Below are 26,209 nucleotides of genomic sequence, written 5' to 3' on the forward strand. Positions count from 1 at the left end.
AGATTTAAATAATTTGAATAGGGTTAGTTTTTTTTTTTAATATGTAATTTAATTTATTTAATTGCTAGTTTAATTGTAGTATAATAGTTAGGGTAGGTTAATTAATAGTTTTAAAATAGTTTATTTTAATTCTACAGGTAAGTTTAAATTTATTTTAAGATAGGGATGTTGTAATTTTAATTTAAAGTTAGCGGCTTGTTAGGTTTAGGGGTTAATAGCTTTATTTATTTTATGGCGATGTGGGGGGCTGGCGGTTTAGGAGTTAATAGGTTTACTTAGTGGTAGTGATGTGGGATGCCAGAGGTTTAGGGGTTAATACGTTTATTTAGTGGCGGCGGGGTCGGGGAGCAGCGGGATAGGGGTTAATACATTTATTTAGGTGGTGGCGGGGTCCGGGAGCAGCAGGATAGGGGTTAATACATTTATTTAGGTGGTGGCGGGTCCGGGAGCAGCGGGATATTGGTTAATACATTTAGTTAAGTGGTGGCGGGGTCCGGGAGCGGCGGGATAGGGGTTAATAACTTTATTTAGTGGCAGCGGGGTCCGGGTGCGGCGAAATAGGGGTTAATAACATTATGTAGGTGGCGGCAATGTCTGGGCGGCAGATTAGGGATGTTTAGACTCTGGGCTTATTTTAGGATGTTAGGTGTAAACGTAACTGGTTTTCTACCATAGAAATCAATGAGATATCTAGCAGCATCAAACATAAGCTTTCGCTGCTTTCAGACTCCCATTGATTCCTATGGCATCCGCGGCCTCCAGGGTGGCAAATTAAAAACCAGCTAAGCTGGGCCGGCATAGCCGCGAGCATACTTGTTAACTATTTGATAACTTTTAAAAAGTGTCAAATAGTGCTGAATGTGTATTCGGAACATCTGTAATGACGTAAACATCGATCTGTGTCGGATTGAGACCGGCGGATCGTATGTTACTTCACAGATTTCAAATTTTGCCGGTCTGTAGGCTTTGATAACTAGGTCGGATCAAGCTTGCAACAATTACGCTGCTGAATTCCAGTGTATTTGCGGTTGACGGCTTGATAGATAAGAAAATAATATCATTCTACTACTCTCTCAAATGACTTTTAATTCTTCTGCTAATACTGTATATGTTTAAAACCTCACCCCCATAAAAACAAGTATAATACACCTTCACTCACATCTCAAAAATACCAGTTTTCCACCATATCTCCTAATCACCGTTTTCCTTCAGTCCCTCTAAATACTTCTTCCGTCACGTTTCCTTCTAAAATACTTTTAAGTTTCATCACTTTATCTTTCCTAAAACCTCACCAATATTTCATGCAAATCGTTCTCTCTCTCTTCCTTTGCTGAATTTCTCATTCTTCTATTCTCTTCTATTCTGTTTGACCTTTTGTGCCCCTCACTTCAAGAGCTATGCAGGTGAGCTTGCTGGGGGTGTCCAATATCCTTTCAGTTCCTTTCACTTCCCTGCATGTCCCTTCACAATTCATTTATTTAACTTAAAGAAATAAGTATAGTTGCAAAAGGGTTACTGTTTGTAAAGTTTTAGCGGCATGATCAGTCATACCCCCTGTGAATAAGACTATACTGCTGGTTATTGTTGTCAAAGTAGATTGTGCAAGTGAAATGTTGCTGCATATCAAGTTTGGCATGGCCAAGCTAGAGCAATGAGCATTTGCCTGTACCTACTACATTATAGCATCACAAAAAAGATACACATCAGACTGAATGGCACCTAAGAATCTTGAAACCTGGCAAAATAACAGTGAAAACTGTCATTCAAGCGAGAGGTTGTGAAATCTCACAATCTGGTTGAACATCTTCAGAAGTGGCATTGTCATTTCCTCACAATGGATTTTTAAACACATTTCAAGCCTCAATACACACTATAATAATATTAACCAATCCTCATACCATCCAATCATCCAAAGTCCCTTGACCCCGCCACAGGAATATGAAGTGTGACAAATGCTGCATCATCTGCTACCTGGGTAGAAGCAGGATTGATCTTTTGGGGTCTAGGTTGCCAGAAGAAACAAAAACATTGCATAGGTCTACTCTTGCCCTTGGACTTCTTGTACATTGCGTCTAAGACCCATTTTTTTGGAACTCAACACTCCTGACCTGAAGTTTTATTTAGTTTAGATAAAATAAGAAGTTAATGTATAGCCATTATAAAATAATCTTAATCTTGCTTTATGTGATTGTTCATTTAACACTCATAAAAAGAAAATATCTTATGGTCACAAGGAATACATATCAATTGTGTTCTACAATGGGATCAGCTAATTATGGGCAGCACAGCCAACAATAATGAACTGACATGCACGTTTTTACTAGAAGCAATTTTTTTTCTAATACAGGTATATTGCAAAAAAATATTTAATTCAAAATTTAAATTCACTCATGAACATTTTAATTATGGCTACTATGCCCCTTTTAATAAATATCTGAGTAAGTAAAATACTCTAAGAACATTTTATAAAAGAGCATCTTTAATCCATCATTTTAGGGAGAACTACGCTGTTCATATTGTGGCTTCACAATTAGCGAATTTACAAAGCCACAAATTAAAGGAATATCTGTTATTATTTGTAGCTACTAGGCATGTGCATTCACACCATTCGCGATGGTCTGAATGCGGAAGAAGGCGGCCGCTCGCAGCATTCGGCTCTTTTTGGAGCCAAATTCGTTCTTGTGAAACTGCAACACACTAAGATCTGTGTAACTTTCACAAGAAGAAATCTGATACCGAAAAGAGCTGAATGCAGCGAGCGAGTTGAGTGCATATGCCTAGTAGCTATGGAAATGCAGTCACAGTTGTAGTCTCTACTCATTGGCAAAATGTGTCAGAAGTTGCTAGAGATCCTTCACTCTGGCCAAGGCTTTATTCTACATTCTGATTTTTGCCTTTATACTAGAGGGAGGTCCACCAGAAACAGATTCAGAGAAAGAGATGAACAAGGTGAGAGGGATGAGGCACATACAGACAGAAAGGAAGGCACAAACACACGTGCGAGAAAGAAGAGAGGGATACAGGCTTGAATGGGGAGCAAATATTCTAGAAATCTAACCCTTCTAATGAATGCACTGTGAAGGAAAGCAGTGGTTTTGTTATTTAGTGTCAAATTAAATATTTCTTATTTTCTATGAAAAAAACATAAACAAAAATAAATAATTAAAAACACTATGAAATATTAACATTTTTGTATTTTGTTCAGCTTGTTTTTTACTATACAGTCTCAAAGCAAGGTGTTTCCAAGGTTAGATATGTGTTCGTTCTTCTGAGCCACTGCCTTTTTTGTGATGCTCCTGCAGTTCTGTCTTTCATAAATCCAGCGAAGTCCAACAGAGAGTTGTTTAAAATAAACTGAGTCAAGTAAATTGCCCCAAAATTAAGTCAAATTATGTGCAATACTGTATGTGGGATCCATACTGCATCCACGAAAACTAAACCCACTTGGTAAATTCCTATGACGACTCTTCAGCAGATATATAATTTCCAAACACTGATGTGAAAATCAGCTCCCTTTGGAATTGGGCTTTTGCCAGTTGTATATTGTCCAGATTCCTTCAACATTCTCTGAAGAATTTGATTAGAAGGAGAAATATATTGGACAGGTTCTTGATAGACTTCTAAGAGACATATCCTTATTTAATTTATATTTGCTTATTCAATCACATTTTATAACTTCAACATTATCACTAGATTATATGAAAATACATGGAGGCCTTTGTTTTAATATATATTTAGAGGCAGCTCTCTAGAAATAAATCAACCATCTCTAAGAACTCAACTTGTATATGATTTATTCCATTGGTCCCTTCAGTAGACAACTCACAATAACTTTATGTTGACAATATTTATTCTCTTGTCCACTGTTATAAAAGGTACTATTGACAAATGCATAAGAAATTATGTTAATAGGCTTAAATAGAAATTACATTGCACAAACTGTGTTAATTTGTAAGGGACATTACTGAACAGGAAATAAGGAAAAAACGAAAACACAATGCATGTGTAGTTTTTTTTTTTTTTTTAGATATCTTTGTTTTTGATAATCCTTTTGCTTCTTGAAATAGTTTGCAGTTAGCTTGTACTATGTCAAAACAAAGGATCAACTTGCTTTAAATTATTCTAGGACAATGTTTTGAAAATGTAAACAGCACTCATGAAATAGTGGTCAGTTATAAATTCAGATAAATTATTCTTGCTCAAAGAACATGCCAAATGTTCTTTAAATTGAAAATCCCACCCAGTAAATATTTTAGTAACCAAAAATCTAGCTCAACAGAAAATGAGCTTCAACTGATATCATAAAGGACTACTTAAATTGGATAAAGGCTTTGCATATAAGGCTTTCAGTTCCAGAAACCTCTCTTTACCCTCATACCTTACTACTTATGGGCTTCTCAACTCAAGGAAATGTAACATCACTAGTTTATTTTATGTGATTCTCTTCATCACATTAATTGTTAAAGTTTCAAGGTTTTTTTAACGGGGCATCATCATCCCTGACATTGAGGAGGGGTTTTTGATGTAAACCAGTTTCGTTTCTTACTAGTAAAATGTGACGCCATTAACCCACTCTAAAATCTCTGGTGTCAAGTTTAGCGCAACCTAAAAAGGTTGTAATCAATCCTCACTTTTGTCCTACTTTTGTTGAAAATGTGACTCTTGCCTATTGTCACTAGAGATTGCCACTTTAAATTGGTTCTATGTGTGGGTGCACCTTGAACTCTGAACCTGATGATCCCCTGGCTCTCAAGGGACATAGAAGCCTGGTTCTCACAACTAGTGGCAGCCACAGGCTCTGACAACCATATTCCTGTATTTCTTTAATATAACATTGGAGCTGTCATCAAAATAAAGGACGGAAATGGCATTAAGTTGGGTAGGGGCGCAACATGGTTTTGGAACGGTCTCTGGGTTAATGAAATGAACCTGTAAAAAAGAAAAGAAACAAAAAGCATTACACTCTTATTCTTAAAAAAGGAAATAACAGTTAAAAAATGCACATGAGTGCATTACAATGTAGAATAGAAATATTTTTGTAATATACTTGCATTAGAAAAATCTACATATGTGCCCAGTGTACTAGTATTCAAGCACAACACCTGATCAGGAAGTTGGTGGTGGCTTGTATGCTGCAAACAAAGTCATTACTGATACAATACATGCCCACTGGTAGCTTTCTACTGACATGCACAGCTAATGAGCGTATGCTTATTAACCACTTGAGTGCTAATAACGGCTCAAAGCCGTCATTAGCACTCAACTACCTTTTTTGCAATCTGGGGGCCCCCATCCGCTCCTACCCTGGCGATCGGGCCTGCATAGTGACAGGCATCGCCGGGGCTTCCCGTTACATGCGGTGACGTCAAGTGCAATGACGTGATGACGTCACCGCGCAACTTTATTTAAACTTGTCAATACAAAGTATAGGGAAAGGGGGCATGCTGCTTAGAAACCTGTATCTCAGGGATCTAAGCAGCTACAGACACCTAAGACCCACCATTGGAAAGGTAATAGCCTTGGGGATCTGGGGGGGGGGGGGAGTAAAAAAAATGTTTTTTGAAAATCGTAAAAAACAGAAAAATATTAATTTCAGCTAAGCACTCAATTAAACAGTGTGATAGCTTCTACTAGAAGCAGGTATATTACAAAAAAATCTTTAGTTCAAAATTTAAATTCAATTATGCACATTTAGATTATGACTATTATGTTCCTTTTAATACATATCTGTAAAAAAATAATAATGAAAGAGCATCTTTGATCCACAATTTAAGGAAGAACTACGCAATTTATATTGTGGCTACACAATTAGCGAATTTATGAAGCCACACAGTAAAGGAATATCTGTTATTGTTGGTAGCTATGGAAATACAGTCACAGCGGCAGTCTCAACTCTTTGGCAAAATGTGTCAGAAGTTGGTGGAAGTCCTTCACTCTGGTCAAAGTTTTATTTTAAATTAGGATCTTTGCCTTTATAATTGAGGGAGGTACACTAGAAACAGATGCAGAGAAAGAGGAAAGCAAGGTGAGAGGAATGAGGCACAGACAGAAAGGAGGACACAAACACATGTGAGAGAAAAAAGAGAGGGGTACAGGTTTGAATAGTGAGCTAATATTCAAGTAATCTAACCCTTCTAATGACCGTAGGTCAAAGCAGGAACAGAAGGAGAGTACAGAAAGGAGAGGTTAAGAATGAAAGTGGCTGCGTAAAGGGGGAAGAGAGGAGGAACAAAGAAAGCAAAAGCACATAGACAAGGGGACACAAGAGATGACAAGGAAGGGGAAGATGAAAAAGGTGAAGGAAAAGGTGAGTAAAAAGTGAAACGAGTTAAGAGAGATACACGAAAAGAAAAAAGGAGCAGTCAAAAAGAAAGAGAGAGACAAGATGGAGATTTTAAACAATGATGACAAAAAAGTAAGATAATGTGTAAATCAGAGAGAAAAATAATGGGAACCAGGTCACATTGCTGGAAATAGTATAATAGCAAAGCTTTTAAGTATACAACAATCTGTGAGTTTGCAAAAACGGGAGAAAGAATTGTATTCCCTTTGATAATGCCCCAGGGACAATAATTATAGAACATGAGACTTTTCCCTGTGATAGATTCACATTAAATCTCTCCCCACCTCCTTATTCTGAATCATTGCGCTGATAGATGGGATGAGCCTTATTTCATTCCCTTACCAGTGTCTGCACAATAGCGTGGTTTGTTGCATTCATGTAGGAGTTTAAAGGAAAAGCACATTCCCCTTCACAGTAATATGCAGCATAACCTTCTGGTGCAATAATCCAGTCCTGCAGGAGAGATACGTAACATAAATATTACCCAGCGCCCCACAATCAGTTTAACTACGCTCTTCCAGTAAACGTTTAGCACACAACACTTTACTACACAACAAAGAATACAAAGACAAAAAAGTAAATTTGATAATAGAAGCAAATTAGAAACTTTTTTTTTGCAAGGAGGAGGTTACTAACATCCAAGCCGGGTGTATATTGCTTTAAAAGTTAATGGCCTAGATTTGGAGTTTGGCGGTAGATGGGCTGTTAACGCTCCGCAGGCATTTTTCTGGCCGCAGCATAAAATTAACTCTGGTATCGAGAGTTCAAAAAAATGCTGCGTTAGGCTCCAAAAAAGGAGCGTAGAGCATTTTTACCGCAAATGCAACTCTCAATACCAGAGTTGCTTACGGACGCGGCCAGCCTCAAAAACGTGCTCGTGCACGATTCCCCCATAGGAAACAATGGGGCTGTTTGAGCTGAAAAAAAACCTAACACCTGCAAAAAAGCAGCGTTCAGCTCCTAACGCAGCCCCATTGTTTCCTATGGGGAAACACTTCCTACGTCTGCACCTAACACTCTAACATGTACCCCGAGTCTAAACACCCCTAACCTTACACTTATTAACCCCTAATCTGCCGCCCCCGCTATCGCTGACCCCTGCATTATATTATTAACCCCTAATCTTCCGTTCCGTAAACCGCCGCAACTTACAATATCCCTATGTACCCCTAATCTGCTGCCCCTAACACCGCTGACCCCTATATTATATTTATTAACCCCTAATCTGCCCCCCTCAACGTCGCCGACAACTGCCTACACTTATTAACCCCTAATCTGCCGACCGGACCTCACCGCTACTATAATAAAGTTATTAACCCTTAATCTGCCTCACTAACCCTATCATAAATAGTATTAACCCCTAATCTGCCCTCCCTAACATCACCGACACCTAACTTCAATTATTAACCCCTAATCTGACGACCGAATCTCGCCGCTATTCTAATAAATGTATTAACCCCTAAAGCTAAGTCTAACCCTAACACTAACACCCCCCTAACTTAAATATAATTTAAATCTAACGAAATTAATTAACTCTTATTAAATAAATTATTCCTATTTAAAGCTAAATACTTACCTGTAAAATACATCCTAATATAGCTACAATATAAATTATAATTATATTATAGCTATTTTAGGATTAATATTTATTTTACAGGTAACTTTGTAATTATTTTAACCAGGTACAATAGCTATTAAATAGTTAAGAACTATTTAATAGTTACCTAGTTAAAATAATAACAAAATTACCTGTAAAATAAATCCTAACCTAAGTTATAATTAAACCTAACACTACCCTATCAATAAATTAATTAAATAAACTACCTACAATTACCTACAATAAACCTAACACTACACTATCAATAAATAAATTAAAATCAATTGCTACAAATAACTACAATTACATAAACTAACTAAAGTACAAAAAATAAAAAAGAACTAAGTTACAAAAAATAAAAAAATATTTACAAACATAAGAAAAATATTACAACAATTTTAAACTAATTACACCTACTCTAAGCCCCCTAATAAAATAACAAAGACCCCCAAAATAAAAAAATGCCCTACCCTATTCTAAATTAATAGTTAAAATCTCTTTTACCTTACCAGCCCTGAACAGGGCCCTTTGCGGGGCATGCCCCAAGAAAATCAGCTCTTTTGCCTGTAAAAAAAAAACATACAATACCCCCCCCAACATTACAACCCACCACCCACATACCCCTAATCTAACCCAAACCCCCCTTAAATAAACCTAACACTAAGCCCCTGAAGATCTTCCTACCTTGTCTTCACCATACCAGGTTCACCGATCCGTCCTGGCATCCGGTGCTGAAGAGGTCCAGAAGAGGCTCCAAAGTCTTCCTCCTATCCGGCAAGAAGAGGACATCCGGACCGGCAAACATCTTCTCCAAGCGGCATCTTCGATCTTCTTCCATCCGGTGCGGAGCGGGTCCATCTTGAAGCAGCCGACGCGGATCCATCCTCTTCTTCCGGCGTCTCCCGACGAATGACGGTTCCTTTAAGGGACGTCATCCAAGATGGCGTCCCTCGAATTCCGATTGGCTGATAGGATTCTATCAGCCAATCGGAATTAAGGTAGGAATATTCTGATTGGCTGATGGAATCAGCCAATCAGAATCAAGTTCAATCCTATTGGCTGATCCAATCAGCCAATCAGATTGAGCTCGCATTCTATTGGCTGATCGGAACAGCCAATAGAATGCGAGCTCAATCTGATTGGCTGATTGGATCAGCCAATAGGATTGAACTTGATTCTGATTGGCTGATTCCATCAGCCAATCAGAATATTCCTACCTTAATTCCGATTGGCTGATAGAATCCTATCAGCCAATCGGAATTCGAGGGACGCCATCTTGGATGACGTCCCTTAAAGGAACCGTCATTCGTCGGGAGACGCCGGAAGAAGAGGATGGATCCGCGTCGGCTGCTTCAAGATGGACCCGCTCCGCACCGGATGGAAGAAGATCGAAGATGCCGCTTGGAGAAGATGTTTGCCGGTCCGGATGTCCTCTTCTTGCCGGATAGGAGGAAGACTTTGGAGCCTCTTCTGGACCTCTTCAGCACTGGATGCCAGGACGGATCGGTGAACCTGGTATGGTGAAGACAAGGTAGGAAGATCTTCAGGGGCTTAGTGTTAGGTTTATTTAAGGGGGATTGGGTTAGATTAGGGGTATGTGGGTGGTGGGTTGTAATGTTGGGGGGGGTATTGTATGTTTTTTTTTACAGGCAAAAGAGCTGATTTTCTTGGGGCATGCCCCGCAAAGGGGCCCTGTTCAGGGCTGGTAAGGTAAAAGAGCTTTTAACTCTATTAATTTAGAATAGGGTAGGGCATTTTTTTATTTTGGGGGTCTTTGTTATTTTATTAGGGGGCTTAGAGTAGGTGTAATTAGTTTAAAATTGTTGTAATATTTTTCTTATGTTTGTAAATATTTTTTTATTTTTTGTAACTTAGTTCTTTTTTATTTTTTGTACTTTAGTTAGTTTATGTAATTGTAGTTATTTGTAGCAATTGTATTTAATTTATTTATTGATAGTGTAGTGTTAGGTTTATTGTAGGTAATTGTAGGTAGTTTATTTAATTAATTTATTGATAGGGTAGTGTTAGGTTTAATTATAACTTAGGTTAGGATTTATTTTACAGGTAATTTTGTTATTATTTTAAATAGGTAACTATTAAATAGTTCTTAACTATTTAATAGCTATTGTACCTGGTTAAAATAATTACAAAGTTACCTGTAAAATAAATATTAATCCTAAAATAGCTATAATATAATTATAATTTATATTGTAGCTATATTAGGATGTATTTTACAGGTAAGTATTTAGCTTTAAATAGGAATAATTTATTTAATAAGAGTTAATTAATTTCGTTAGATTTAAATTATATTTAAGTTAGGGGGGTGTTAGTGTTAGGGTTAGACTTAGCTTTAGGGGTTAATACATTTATTAGAATAGCGGCGAGATTCGGTCGTCAGATTACGGGTTAATAATTGAAGTTAGGTGTCGGTGATGTTAGGGAGGGCAGATTAGGGGTTAATACTATTTATGATAGGGTTAGTGAGGCAGATTAGGGGTTAATAACTTTATTATAGTAGTTAATAAGTGTAGGCAGTTGTCGGCGACGTTGAGGGGGGCAGATTAGGGGTTAATAAATATAATATAGCGGTCGGCGGTGTTAGGGGCAGCAGATTAGGGGTACATAAGGATAACGTAGGTGGCGGCGCTTTGCGGTCGGGAGATTAGGGGTTAAAAAAATTTAATCGAGTTGCGGCGATGTGGGGGGACCTCGGTTTAGGGGTACATAGGTAGTTTATGGGTGTTAGTGTACTTTAGAGCACAGTAGTTAAGAGCTTTAGAAACCGGCGTTAGCCCAGAAAGCTCTTAACTCCTGCTTTTTTCCTGCGGCTGGAGTCTTGTCGTTAGAATTCTAACGCTCACTTCAGAAACGACTCTAAATACCGGCGTTAGAAAGATCCCATTGAAAAGATAGGATACGCAATTGACGTAAGGGGATCTGCGGTATGGAAAAGTCGCGGCTGAAAAGTGAGCGTTAGACCCTTTTTTCAGTGACTCCAAATACCGGCAGTAGCCTAAAACCAGCGTTAGGAGCCTCTAACGCTGGTTTTCACGGCTACCGCCGAACTCTAAATCTAGGCCAATATTATTTTGATGTTATCATAATATTTGGCGCATCAAATGTTTGATACATATTTTTACTCTTCTTACACAATTGTACAAGTACCGTAGACTGAAAGAAACTAGAAAGTTTTACAAAGGAGAAATGGCCTGAATGGAAAAATACACGGATGAAAACTATTATGCGAGTCTGATAAGTATCATGACCAAAATTATTTTAATAATTAAACATTATCATACAGCCTTTCCTTTGCTATTAAGATCTTTTCAAAAGAACATTGTTAAGATCATTTACATTGTGTAAAACCATGTTATTTTTGCATATATTAGGTACAAATCCCCAAACCCGGAAATCCAAAATCCAGAAAAATTGTAAAATCCAGACTTTTTCATTAATATTTTGCTTAGATCTTTTTTTTTATATATATATATATTTTTATTGAGGTTACAAAGCTGATAAACATAGGTAAGGTCATGAACAGAAACATATGTCTATATAATAGCATAAAAAAAGGTCCAACACATATCCCAAAGATGTAGTATGCGGTACACTGTTTTTGGATTTGCGCAGGATAATGGTACACAATTTAAACTGTATACCTCTCATATAGTAACACATAACTATAGGGTAAAACATTATTAGACATAAGTACAACTAGTGATGATTAACCTAGCCATTCTATAATGGAACTCTTTTATTGTTGTTTCTGACTATTTCCCATATTAATAGAGGGCCGCTCTTGGACCATGAACATTAAGAATAGACAAAATTGGGAATGGTATTATTAAGATCAAGGGTGTAAGGGAAATAATTAGTAAAATAGAAGTAAATAAGAATATAATGTAGTTGGTAAAATCAATCTGGACAGTACTTCTATAGTTAAAGATTCTTTTCTAATAATAATTTGGGAGTATGAACCATAGGATACATTTTCTGTTATTTACAGAGTAAACTCGAGAGGCGGGGGAAGATCTGTTTTTAAACTATGGGAGTTATAGTAGCAGAGAGTACATATCTTGTCAGTAAGGAGATACCTAGACACATTTAATGAGGGGGAAGCATCCGGGTAGATGGGTTGTAATTCTATAAGTGTATAAAAGTCGTATAGGGCTGAAATAAGGGTATATTGTGCAGTATAAAACAAATATGACAGTCCAATAAATACGGTAATAAACAATCCATCTATTAAAGGTCAAAAAAGTATTCAGCCCTCTAGTGTACTGTTCAGTTATTCACACTATGGTATTCACTATGTTGATTAGCTATCAAACAAGACACTTATGTGTAAAAGATAGAGGGTATATAAAATACCTGAAACTAACCTCCGGATGTTTATTGAATTTCATTAGGTCATTAAATATGGGTTGTTTTGAAAGGTTTTATAATCAATATCTTAAGTTTATGCCATGGTAATTTGCTACTAAAATATGCGATAAGTTCAAGAAGAACCTAAACTGTTCTAGGTTATAGCATAGCTTTAGAATCTAGCTCTGTTCTCAGGGGGAAGTAAAGGCAATGTAAAAATTTGAGTTTCTACCCAAAAAAAAAAAAAATCCATCGTAGGAGCCTAAGATCCGGTACATACATTCAGGGAGTACTGCTTGTGACATAATGGGTATTAAATAGAAAATAAAGATTAAAGTAGGATCACTCAACTATTGGCTATTGCCCTCAGGGAACATAATAGATGTACTATAAGTCCAAGCCATATACTAGCAATTTAGTGTGGAACGCCATGCTGTCTCGGCCGTAGACAGCACAGCGTAGGGAAAACATAATCAGAGTGAATGGTTTGCTATAGTAGTATAGGTAAATATGTTCTTAGTTCTTTGTTGAGCAATGATCTTTACAATAGCCTAAAAGTGCATGTCTGCACTTGACAAGCTGTCCCATTTCACAGATGCAAAAATACAAATATTCCTAAATACAAACTATTCCAAAGCATTTCATATAAAGGGGTTTGTACCTGTATACGACCAATATGCTATGGAAGACTAAAGGCAGAAGTGAAAAGAATCTATATATTTTCAACACAGTTGTCATACAATTCTTGCCACTGCTCGCTCATGTGACTTACTTGCCATCCCAAATCTCGGAAACTGACATACAACTCGTGTTTTTTGCAGGCTTGTTTCTGATCCGAGCTGCTATTTTCTTTAAAAAAATAAAAATAAAACAATTTCAGTGCATTCAAATTAAAAGTTTACCTTTAAAGCCACACCACAAATAAATGTCACACTTTCTGGAGTCTGTTCTCCAGAACACACTACAAAAAAAAAACACTTTTAAAAAAGGGGATAAATAATAAACTTAAAGGGACAGTCTACAATATACTTTGTATTATTTAAAAATATAGATAATCCCTTTATTACCCATTCCCCAGTTTTGCATTACCAACACTGTTATATTATTATACTTTTAACCTATGTGATTACCTTGTATTTAAAGGATTACTTTCTGTTTAAGCTAAACAACTAACATATTAAAGTTAATAAACATTAATTAAAACCTACTGACCTATATTTTCTCCAAAACGAAGTTTCATAACGTTCTAAAAGTTATATCTTTTATTTGCCGATGATGTCACGTTATCCTGCCCACTATTTTCAGCACTGCATGTTCAAAATACTTAAACCAATAACTTTGTGTTTAAAGCGCCATTTTGAAACCTAGGTATTATAAACGGATTGGTACAGAGCAAAGGATACCCACGGAGTGGGTTTGGAAAACAATTAAATTTGCAGACAAGATTTCTGATATACGGTAGAGATATGTTAATGAAATGCTATTGATAAAAAGCGTATTTGGGGTAGTTAGTTAGTAACAGGCATAGAAAATATTTACTTACAGTGGCCCTTTAAGCATATTCTGACAGCCCCCTGATCACATGACTTTTTATTTATTATCTATTGGCTTGCATTTAGTACTGTGTTGCGCTAACTCTTAAATAACTCCTCGGGGGTAAACACAATGTTAACTGTATGGCCTAGATGAACTAGCAGTCTCTTGTGAAAATCTAATAAAAAAGCATGTGATAAGAGGTTGTCTATAATGGCTTAGAAACAGGCAGAAATTTAGAGGTTTAAATGGGGAATGGGTAGTAAAGGCATTATCTATCTTTAAAAACAATAACAATTTTAGTGTAGTCTGTCCCTTTAAGTATTTTGCTGTTTCACAGCATTTACCTATTTTTTTATGATAAATAAATAAAATTAATCATTGCTACAATGCAATTAGTTTCACACCTGCGACATTCGCCACCCGAAGTGCTTCCTGGCTTTTTGGAGCTTTGGACCTGTTTTGGTTCCTCTGCTTCCCTCCAGCAGATCTTATACTGCGGAAATGGATTTCAGTCGCTTTAAAGAATGCAACCATAAACGGTTGCTTGTTATGGGGCCCGTTTGTACCTATCAGGCCAGCCAATTTTGGATTAATACTTTGCCCTGAAAAAAAAACAAAAAAACAAATAAATTACAAAAATATGAGGATTCCTCATAGCATACAAAAAATAAGACTTTAGATATTTGTTATTGAAGAGATACAAATAAGTCCCTATGGTAAGGTTTTACATAGGCTCTTGTCTTACAAACCAATGTGATAAATAATATATCTGAAAAAACATCCACAGGAGAATCTTAACTTCTAGTCACTAGGTAATCCATACAGGAAAAGTCTGTCTGCCTATGACATGTGTGGCAAGATTGCCATATGTAGGTACAGGTCCTCTGAGCAATTAACCACAAAACATTAACTTCATAAAGAGAATTAAAGGACCACTCAATGCAGTAGAACTACATAATTAAAGGGACAGTAAAGTCAAAATGAAACTTTCAAAATGAAGATAGATCATGGGAATTTAAACGACTTTCCAATTTGCTTCTATCAAATTTGCTTTGTACTTGTTATATCCTTTGTTGAAGAGTAAACCTAGGTAGACTGATAGGTGGTTAGGATTGTGAGATACAGAGAAAAGCAGGGCTTACCCCCAGCATGTATCGATGGGCCTCTTGTGCGCGACTGTAGCGTGTCTTCAGCGCATGCACATGACGGACATTCCTACGGATACCTGTACCTGGTTAGGATTGTGCACATGTCTTTAGTAGTCTATGACAGCAGTGTATGCAATTATGTATAACATCACTATAAACAATGATGCAAACCCTGGTGCCAGATGGCTAGAGACATGTGAACTCTCCTAAGCTCACCTAGGATTACTCTTGAACAAAGGATAGCAAGAGAACTAAGCAAAATTGCTAACAGAAGTAAACTGGAACATTGTTTAAAATGTCATGCTCTGTCAAAAATTCAGATACGTTTAATTTTGACTTTACTGTCCCTTTAACAAGTGCATACTAAAAAGACAATGTAGTGGCTTTCCTGTTCTAAGAATTGCATGCTGCAGTCTTCACCCTGCAAACCCTAAACCTGCAACATTTCTTATATAAGATGCTGCAAAATGACAGTTGCAAGCATTCCCTGCTACAGTAACAAGTATGGATAGTGGGAGGTGGGAGTTTGGACATTGAAAAACAAATGCAGCAAGCAAGATGTTAAAATATTTTGAAAGCTTTAACACTGGACTATATGTTACTTTATTGCAATGCTACAAAAAGTCCTACAATTACAAGGTGTTTTACATTAATTTAAAGGGACATTCTAATGCAATAATAAAGTGCTCCATTTTTTTTAACAGTATTTTTGCACTAGCGTCCCTTCTTAAACATTCTTTAACCCTTGTAAAAAAGGATAATGTCACAGCTAAAGTCCAACTTGACACCCGCAAACAATTGCTTGGTTAACCAATCAGGAAGCACATGAGAAATGAGCAGTAAAAGAATAGACAGCATGTCACTGCCACAGGTTTGTCACAGAGATTACTACTGACCTAGTTATACGGTGCAAATAGTGCGAGCATGAAGGGCTTAACCGCACCAGGCCTCCAGCTAGCTTATTCCTATTCTTTACAACTACTACAAATGAACCCCTAAATCCTGCCTACACCACTCCAGATAAGTCATCTCTGCCACCGCCTGAGTTCTAAAATTGATCAGCATTGCAAGAAATATCTCAGTGACCTTCACGGTTATCTAAGAAAAGTCGCTAAACCAGTATTTTCTTGCGAGTTGCAAGCTTACCTCTTTAGAAAGTAATGAAGCTCACTAAAATGTAGATTCTTGCAGAGCAAATGTGATACAGCAGAGAGCAAAATCTTTATTTAAGTATGCTTAAATTATATTACACTGTTTTCAGGATAATTTACTTTGCATGTGCTTATACTTTCACACACGTTTCTTTTTCACCTATATTTGGCGAGATGAAACTGCAAGACCTACAGATATGATAGAGGAAACTTCATAAACTCCCAAAGAACACCCCTATCCGGCCCACTTGCCAATGCTGCAAAACTCATTTCATAGAAACATAAGGAACCTTTAGCATTTTTATATTTTGGCTGCAATTTCAGCTTTGTTTTATTTTTGATACATTTGTAAACCATCAATTCAATATGCTTTTGAAACGGGCAGAACTACCATTGGTGCAGAAGGTGCATTGGCACCAGGGCCCATAGCTGCCAGTCTATATACCTAGGTTTGTGTAAAATGTGTACAATCCTAATTTAGAACACACTGGGGTATATTTATGAAAGCGTCAACCGAAAATACGCTGGAATTCCACATTGTAATTGTTGCGAGATTGATCCAACCTAGTTATCAAAGGGTCAAGATCGGCAAGTTGAAATGTTTCTACGTAACATACGATCCTGCAATCTCAATTCGATGCAGATCGATGCTTACGTCATTTTTTACAAAGTTCTATTTGACACTTTTCCCAATTTATCAAACATTTAACAGGTACGCTTGCGGCTATTTCCGACGCACCGTACCTGGTTTTCAAACTGCCACCCTTGAGGCTGCGGATGCCATAGAAATCAATGGGAGTATGAAAGCAAGGAAAGCTTATGTTCGATGCTGCAAGAAAATGAAGCATATCACATTGATTTCTATGTTTGAAAAAAAGTTACGTTTACACCTAACACCCTAATATAAACCCCGAGTCTAAACACCCCTAATCTGCTGCCCCCGACATCGCCGACACAAATAAAATGTATTAATCTCTATCTCGCTGCTCCCCGACAACGCCGCCGCTAAATAAACTTATTAACCTCTAAAACTCTGGCCTCCCACATAACCACCACTAACTAAACCTATTAACCCCTAAACCGTCAGCTCCCCACATCGCCAAAAACTAAATTAAGCTATTAACCCCTAAACCTAACAACCCCTTAACTTTATATTAAAATGATCCCTATCTTAATATAAATTAAAACTTACCTGTAGAATTAAAATAAACTAATTTTAAACTATAAATTAACCTACCCTAAATATTATACTAAAATTAAATTAAAATACCAATTAAATAACCAGGTTGAGCGCTTCGCTCTTTTTATTTATGCAAATTATGACATTTTGGGAAGTTTCCCTAAGTGTGATGCGGGAATCCAGACGTGGACCCGTTGCTCAGCGTGCCTAGAGGGATATGGCTGCACCTCACTGACAAGGCCCACAATAGGCCGAAACGTACGTCTGGGGTTTTGCTGTTTCTCTCGTTCAGAGAGGGATTGCTATGGTATTTCGGGGCTGGACTGTACTATGAAGTCAAGATCAGACCGATATGCTTCAGGAAAGTTCATCTCTTTGAAAGGCACATGTTGAGCAAAAACAGACTGCTTCTTGGGTGGTAACTAGCCATAGAACAAGCTATTATGCTATAGTTCGTTTCCAGGTTGAGCGCTTCTCTCTTTTTATTTATGCAAATTATGACATTTTGGGAAGTCTCCCTAAGTGTGATGCGGGAATCCAGACGTGGACCCGTTGCTCAGTGTGCCTAGAGGAATATGGCTGCAGCTCACTGACGAGGCCCACAATAGGCCGAAACGTACGTCTGGGGTTTTTCTGTTTCTCTCGTTCAGAGAGGGATTGCCTGGTATTTCGGGGCTGGGCTGTACTGTGAAGTCAGGATCAGACTGATATGCTTCAGGAAAGTTCTTCTCTGTGAAAGGCACATGTTGAGCAAAAAGAGGCTGCTTCTTGGGTGGTAACTAGCCATAGAACAAGATATTATGCTATCGTTCGTTTCCAGGTTGATCGCTTCTCTCTTTTTATTTATGCAAATTATGACATTTTGGGAAGTCTCCCTAAGTGTGATGTGGGAATCCAGACATGGACCCGTTGCTCAGTGTGCCTAGAGGGATATGGCTGCACCTCACTGACGAGGCCCACAATAGGCCGAAACGTACGTCTGGGGTTTTGCTGTTTCTCTCGTTCAGAGAGGGATTGCCTGGTATTTCGGGGCTGGACTGTACTGTGAAGTCAGGATCAGACTGATATGCTTCAGGAAAGTTCTTCTCTGTGAAAGGCACATGTTGAGCAAAAAGAGGCTGCTTCTTGGGTGGTAACTAGCCATAGAACAAGCTATTATGCTATAGTTCGTTTCAAGGTTGAGCGCTTCTCTCTTTTTATTTATGCAAATTATGACATTTTGGGAAGTCTCCCTAAGTGTGATGCGGGAATCCAGACGTGGACCTGTTGCTCAGTGTGCCTAGAGGGATATGGCTGCACCTCACTGACGAGGCCCACAATAGGCCGAAACATACGTCTGGGGTTTTGCTGTTTCTCTCGTTCAGAGAGGGATTGCCTGGCATTTCGGGGCTGGACTGTACTGTGAAGTCAGCATCAGACTGATATGCTTCAGGAAAGTTCTTCTCTGTGAAAGGCACATGTTGAGCAAAAAGAGTCTGCTTCTTGGGTGGTAACTAGCCATAAAACAAGCTATTATGCTATCGTTCATTTCCAGGTTGAGTGCTTCTCTTTTTATTTATACATATTAAAAAACCTAACACTACTACAATTATTTAAATATACAATTAAACATTATTACAGTACTATTATTAAGTACTAAATTACAAAAAATAACAAACACTAAATTACGAAAAATAACAAATGAAATTATCCAAAATAAATTTTTTTTACACCTAATCTAATAGCCCTATCAAAATAAAAAAGCCCCCCCAAAATAAAACAAACCCTAGCCTACAATAAACTACCAATGGCCCTGAAAAGTGCCTTTTGTGGGGCATTGCCCCAAAGATATCAGCTCTTGTACCTGTAAAAAAAAATACAAAGACCCCCCAACAGTAAAACCCACCACCCAACCAACCCCCCCAAATAAAAACCTTAACTCTAAAAAAAAAAACTAAGCTATCCATTGCCCATTTAGCTCTTTTACAAGCCCAAACCCTAATCTAAAATAAAAACCCACCCAATTTTTTTAAAAAAAAAAACACTAACCCTCAAAGATCCACTTACAGTTCTGAAGTTCCCGACATCCAGGCAGAGAAGTCTTCATCCAGGCGGCGATGTCTTCATCCATCCAGGCGGCAGAAGTCTTCATCCAAGTGGCATCTACTATCTTCATCCCTGCGGTGCGGAGCGGGTCTATCCTGAAGCCATCCGACGCGGAGCTCCTCTTCTTACGGTCGCCGCCGTAAACTGAAGCTTCAATGCAAGGGACGCGATTCAAGATGGCGTCCCATGCATTCCTATTAGCTGACTTGAGTGTTAAATTCAAATCAACCAATAGGAGGCAAGCTTCTGAAATCCTATTGGCTGTTCAAATCAGCCAATAGGATGAGAGCTACTGAAATTCTATTGGCTGTTCAAATCAGCCAATAGGATGAGAGCTACTGAAATTCTATTGGCTGATTTGAACAGCCAATAGGATTTCAGAAGCTCGTCTCCTATTGACTGATTTGAATTTAACACTCAAATCAGCCAATACGAATGCAAGGGATGCCATCTTGAATCGCGTCCCTTGCATTGAAGCTTAAGTTTATGGCGGCGACAGCAAGAAGAGGAGCTCAGCGTCAGATGGCTTCCGGATGGACCCGCTCCGCGCCACAGGGATGAAGATAGAAGATGCTGCTTGGATGAAGACTTCTGCCACCTGGATGGATGAAAATATCGCCGCTTGGATGAAGACTTCTGCCGCCTGGATGGATGAAGACATCGCTGCCTGGATGAAGACTTCTCCGCCTGGATGTCGGGACTTCAGAACTGTAAGTGGATCTTCAGGTTTTAGTGTTAGGATTTTTTAAAATTATTTGGGTGGGTTTTTATTTTAGATTATGGCTTGGGCTTGTAAAAGAGCTATATGCCCTTTTAAGGGCAATGCCCATCCAAATGCCCTGCAATGGGTAGCTTAGTTTTTTTTTAGAGTTATTTTTTCATTTGGGGGGGTTGGTTGGGTGGTGGGTTTTACTGTTGGGGGTTTTTTATATTTTTTTTACAAGTAAAAGAGCTGATATCTTTGGGACAATGCCCCACAAAAAGCCCTTTTAAGGGCGATTGGTAGTTTATTGTAGGCTAGGGTTTTTTTTTATTTTGGGGGAGCTTTTTTATTTTGATAGGGCTATTAGATTAGGTGTAAAAAAATTATTTTGGATAATTTTGTTTGTTATTTTTTCGTAATTTAGTGTTTGTTATTTTTTGTAATTTAGTGTTTTTTTTGTTGTTGTAAGTTAGTACTTTGTAATAATGTTTAATTGTATATTTAAATAATTTTAGTAGTGTAAGGTTTTTTAATATGTAATTTAGTTTATTTCATTTTAGTATAATAGTTAGGGTAGGCTAATTTATATACGAAAAAAGAGGAATCCAAAGTGAGTGAACAAATGGCACAATGTAAAAGCTGCACTAGTAAAAAAGTTAAAAACTTCAAATGTTTATTCAAAAAACTTACAGATTCTCGACATACACAGAGGAGTGTAGGTTAGTAGAACTCGATCTACGTCGTAATTAGCCCAGCCTTTGAGAAAGCGCCATAACGGCGTGAAACCGTCAGATGACGTAGATCGAGTTCTACTAACCTACACTCATCTGTGTATGTCCGAGAATCTGTAAGTTTTTTATGTTTTTTGAATAAACATTTGAAGTTTTTTACTTTTTTACTAGTGCGGCTTTTACATTGTGCCATTTGTTCACTCGCTTTGGATTCCTCTTTTTTGTATATTTGCTTCACCTTTTGGCTCCACTGTGAGCGTTTGGCGTGTGTTTGCTGCTGGGGGAACACCAGCTGCTATCCTATATATGTGAGTGATTGCTTATTACTGCCATTGAAAGTCTCAATATATATGTGTTTTAGGTTAATTTATAGTTTAAAATTAGTTTATTTTAATTCTACAGGTAAGTTTTAATTTATATTAAGATAGGTATCTTGTAATTTTAATATATAGTTAAGGGGTTGTTAGGTTTAGGGGTTTATAGCTTAATTTAGTTTTTGGCGATTTGGGGGGCTGATGGTTTAGGGGTTAATAGGTTTAGTTAGTGGTGGTGATGTGGGAGGCCAGAGGTTTAGGGGTTAATAAGTTTATTTAGTGGCTACGATGTCGGGAAGCGGCGGAATAGGGGTTAATATTTATATTAGTGGCAAGGATGTGGGGTAGCGGCGGAATAGGGGTTAATAGGTTTATTATAGTGGCAGCGATGCGGGAGGGCGGCGGTTTAAGGGTTAATAGGTAGTTTATGGGTGTTAGTGTACTTTGTAGCCATATAAATAAAGTTGGGAACAACCTGAATAACAGCGTCATCGATGACTGTTCGTTAACAATAGTCCGATGCTCATCGCCCCGTACTTGGTGCACGTGTTTTTGATGGCTTTTTTTAATAAATATGGTAATCGTATTCAGATCCCCGGCCGCAATGTTTGGCGATGTTAGGCGAGCGTACTGATGCCGTGAATGCAACATAGTTGACACTTTGATAAATATCCCCCACTGTATGTATATGCCTTGCCATCACATGCAGAAATGTAGGTTACGCCCCTTAGCAAGATACACAGCTATCAAGGGAAAATTTCCCTTTAGAATAGGGGTTGACAAATCTGCTTAAAATTTAGACGCCAGTAAGACTATTTAGGAGCCTGACACTGGTATTTGTATATAGATATATGGGGAATAACCAAAAAAAATATTTGCCAGGGGTAAATTTCCAGGAGTCAGTAGCTCCCAGGCCCCTGAGTTTGTTGAGCCCTGGTTTAGAGAATCATATCATGTAACTCATACATCTCGGACACATCATTTTGGTGCAGTTTTAGTGTTCAGGGCATCTCGGACTACCCCTGAATTATATTTAAAGGGACAGTCTAGTCAAAATTAAACTTTCATTATTCAGATAGGACTTGTAATTTTAATCAACTTTCCTTTACTTTTATCATCAAATTTGCTTTTTTCTCTTGGTATTCTTAGTTGAAACTAAACCTAGACAGACTCATATGCTAATTTCTAAGCCCTTGAGGGCTGCCTCTTATCACATGTTTTTTAAATTGCTTTTCAACACAAAGAGACTGAAAGTACACGTGGGCCATATAGATAACACTGTGTTCAGGCACAGAAAGTTATTTAAGATTTAGCATAACACAATGCTAAATGAAAATCAATAGATAATAAACAGTCACAGTCATGTGATCAGGGGGCTGGAAGAAGGTTCCTAGATACAAGGTAATCACAGAGGTAAAAAGTACATTAATATAACTGTGTTGGGTTATACAAAACTAGGGAATGGGTAATAAAGGGATTATCCATCTTGTTAAACAATAAAAATTATATTGTAGACTGTCCCTTTAAGTTAAAGTTACCAAAAAAGGGCAGATTTAATAATTGTGCTCAGATAACACATCTGTTACAAGACCTACTGGGCTGCAGATAGTGGGAAATATGAACACTGGACCTCCAACATGCCATAATGTTTTTTTGACCAAATTACAAATTCATTTCCACCAAACATCACACCTTAAAGGGACATGATTCAGATAGAGAATCCAATTTTTAAAAGTTTCCAATTTACTTCTATTATCACATTTACTTTGTTCTCTTGTTATTCTTTTTTAAAGAGATATCTAGATAGATATCGTGCACATGTCTGGAGCACTACATGACAGGAAATGGTGCTGCCCTCTAGTGTTCTTGCTCAAGCCAGGAAATAGTGCTGCCATCTAGTGTTTTTGCTAATGTATAACATTGTTGCATCACTGCTCTCAGATAGTACTGCAGACATGTGCACACTCCTGAACGTCCTGCTTTTCAACAAAGGATAACAAGAAAATTTGATAATAGAAGTAAATTGGAAAGTTGTTTAAAATTGTATGTTTTATCTGCATCATGAAAGAAAATGTTTAGGTGTCCCTTTAAAGATTAAGCAGCTGGGATTTCCTATGCTGCACCACATCACCATAGCAGGGCATCTTTGGGTCCATTATTTCTTCAGCACCTCAACAGTGATAAACTGTTTTTAACATAACTTAGTGTGAGTTTTGTGCCTGCCAGCAGGGGTTGCAATTTGCCAGTCAATCTGAGGTTGGAGCCAACCCTTATCGTTAGGCCCTGTCTTTCCCTCTTTGTACTCAAACAAGGCTTGTGCTTGGCAACAAATGTCAATCCTAGACACCAAGACTGTGTTATAGCTGCTCTAAGGGTATAAACCATTGGCTGTATTTGGTTTTGGAAGATAACAATTTCTGAACCTAAGCCCGTACTGGCAGTGTGTTTTTTTTTCAGTGATCACAATCCCATTGCCTCTGAAGCTCAAAATTGTTACCTCCCAAACACATCAGAGAATCATTACCAGCCTGGTGAATCTTCCAATTGTATTATTCAAATATAAGAAATGTGCATGATTATTGATGAACAAAATGGTCATTTTGAGGGTTTAGCGATTATATCACGGGTTGAATAGCCTGTATGTTGATTGGACATGTGTGCAATTAACCTGTTGTGCTCTAATTGATTTTTTCTTAGTGTAAAATTACTTATTATTTTATCTTTAATTTTGTTGAGAAGTTAAGGGATATGAAACCCAAAATGTTTCTTTCATGATGCAGATAGAGAATACAGTTTTACACAACTTTCCAGTTTACTTCTATTATCTAATTTGCTTAGTTATCTTGGTATCCTTTGTTGAAAAGCATACCTAGGTAGGTTTATGAACTGTGGACTAGCTGTTGATTGGTGACTACACATATATACCTCTTATCATTGGTTTACTGATATATTCAGCTAGTTCCCAGTAGTGAATTGCTACTCCTTTAATAAAGGATATCAAGATAATGAAAATTGATAATACAAGTTTAAAATGTTATGCTCAATCTGAATAAGGAAAGAAACATTTTGGGTTTCATGTCCCTTTAGCATTTGTATCTGGTGACTTTGCTTCCTAAAGTTATCCAGTCTAGCAAGGGTAATGTCAGTGTGTTTTTCTGATGTGTGCTCGGAAATAAGTAAAACAAAGTATTGTTTGGGGTTTAACAAGTCTCTTTAGTTGTCCAATTTGCTAAGTGAAAAATGGCCTTATAAATGTGTCATTAAAGGGACAGTCTAGTCAAAAATAAACATTCATGATTCAGAATGGGCATGCAATTTCAAACAACTTTCCAATTTACTTTTATCATCAAATTTGCTTTGTTTTATTGGTATTCTTTCTTGAAAGCTAAATTTAGGTAGGCTTATATGCTAATTTCCAAACCCTTGAAGGCCGCCTCTTATCTCAGTGCATTTGGACAGTTTTTCACAGCTAGACAGCGCTAGTTCATGTGTGTTATATAGATAACATTGTGCCCGTTCCCGTGGAGTTACCTAGGAGTCAGTACTGATTGGTTAAAATGCAAGTCTGTCAAAAGAACTGAGATAAGGGGGAAGTCTGCAGAGGCTTAGATACAAGGTAATCACAGAGGTAAAAAGTTTATTAATATAACTGTGTTGATTATACAAAACTGGGGAATGGGTAATAAACAGATTATCTATCTTTTTAAACAATAAAAATTCTGGAGTAGACTGTCCCTTTAAGTGTCACAAATTTAGATTGTGATCAAGAACACAGCACTGGCACCATTTATTACTGAAATTATAATGAAAAAAGTGCTGCAAATGAAAATGGCTGATTTTGATCTCATCGACTTACAAAATGGCTCTCCTGCAGCTGTTAACATGATAATAAGTCAGAGAAAAGTATTTAGGCAATATTAAAATGGTCTATCACACTTTATTATTGTACAATTATGTCCATTTAAAATAAATTAATATTATCTACCTGCTTATTAAAGATAAAAAAATCATATTGGTTAAGTAAATATTCATTTATAACACTAACACATATTGCACGTATATATTGTTTATTTGCCTGGCCTCAAATCCTCCTACTTAATTACAGACATAAACTAACATCTGCATCCTGTAGTGCACAGGCTCTTTACAGTACGCCGGCTTCTGTGATCTTGCAGAGGTTAAATAAAATATCTCACATGCCTGTATAATTATTGTAAGGTCTCTCAAGTGGTTTTGACTCCTTTCCGGGCATTTTTTTTTTTTAATGGATAAACAAAATCTCTCCCTGCTTTTTCCGGCAGCTATTTACTGATACTTATCTGGAGTGGTTTACATAAAGCACACGTGATGCCCAAAAACATTTAAGCTGAATGGAAACAGGGCCAGTTTTCCCTTCTCAAAAGAAGCAACCGGGAACCTGCAAGGGGTCACATAGGTTACGGAATAAATTAAAAACATGTCATATGAGTCTAGATAAGAATTGCGTGCTCAGTCCTATACTTTTTACATATTTTACATTCTGATCCAGTTTACAGCTTCTTTATATTTAAAATAACTCTACCACTGTGTAAAGGGATAGTAAAGATCAAATTAAACGTAGGGCTTAGAAATTAGCATATGAGCCTACCTAGGTTTAGCTTTCAACAAAGAATACCAAGCGAACAAAGCAAATTTGATGATAAAAGTAAATTGGAAAGTTGTTTAATACTGCATGCCCTATCTGAATCATGAAAGTTTAATTTTGAGTTGACTGTCCCTTTAACTGTTATCACTTGCAGCTGCACACTCAGAGACATGGAATGTTTATAGCAAAAAACAACACTACTGAAGAATGATTATACCCACCCTCATAACAATGTATTATGTGTAGGAAAGAACGCACCTGCACTACGCAATATATGAATATTGAAGCATATGATATACTACCACACATACCATATACAATAACCATGGGATAGTGTGTGTAATGTATGTGTAGAGAGAGAAAGAGAGAAAAAGAAAGAGAAAAAGAGAGAAAGAGAAAAAGAGAGAAAGAGAAAAAGAGAGAGAGAGATGA

The 26,209-nt window shown here is 37.4% G+C and overlaps 1 protein-coding gene across 1 annotated transcript in view; it reads right to left on the reverse strand.

Moving 5' to 3' along the window:
* Positions 1-2,164: 2,164 nt before the first annotated feature.
* BMP7 (bone morphogenetic protein 7) overlaps positions 2,165-26,209 on the reverse strand; it is a 307,585-nt gene continuing 283,540 nt past the window's right edge. The window contains exons 4-7 of the mRNA XM_053703818.1: positions 14,246-14,443; positions 13,078-13,154; positions 6,686-6,796; positions 2,165-4,929 (exon numbers count right to left, since the gene is read on the reverse strand). Coding sequence (XP_053559793.1) covers positions 4,780-4,929; positions 6,686-6,796; positions 13,078-13,154; positions 14,246-14,443 — 536 coding nt within the window. The 3' untranslated portion in view covers positions 2,165-4,779. The remainder of the gene's footprint in view (positions 4,930-6,685; positions 6,797-13,077; positions 13,155-14,245; positions 14,444-26,209) is intronic.

The sequence above is a fragment of the Bombina bombina genome, chromosome 1, assembly GCF_027579735.1.
Source record: "Bombina bombina isolate aBomBom1 chromosome 1, aBomBom1.pri, whole genome shotgun sequence".
In the NCBI taxonomy this organism is placed as follows: domain Eukaryota; kingdom Metazoa; phylum Chordata; class Amphibia; order Anura; family Bombinatoridae; genus Bombina; species Bombina bombina.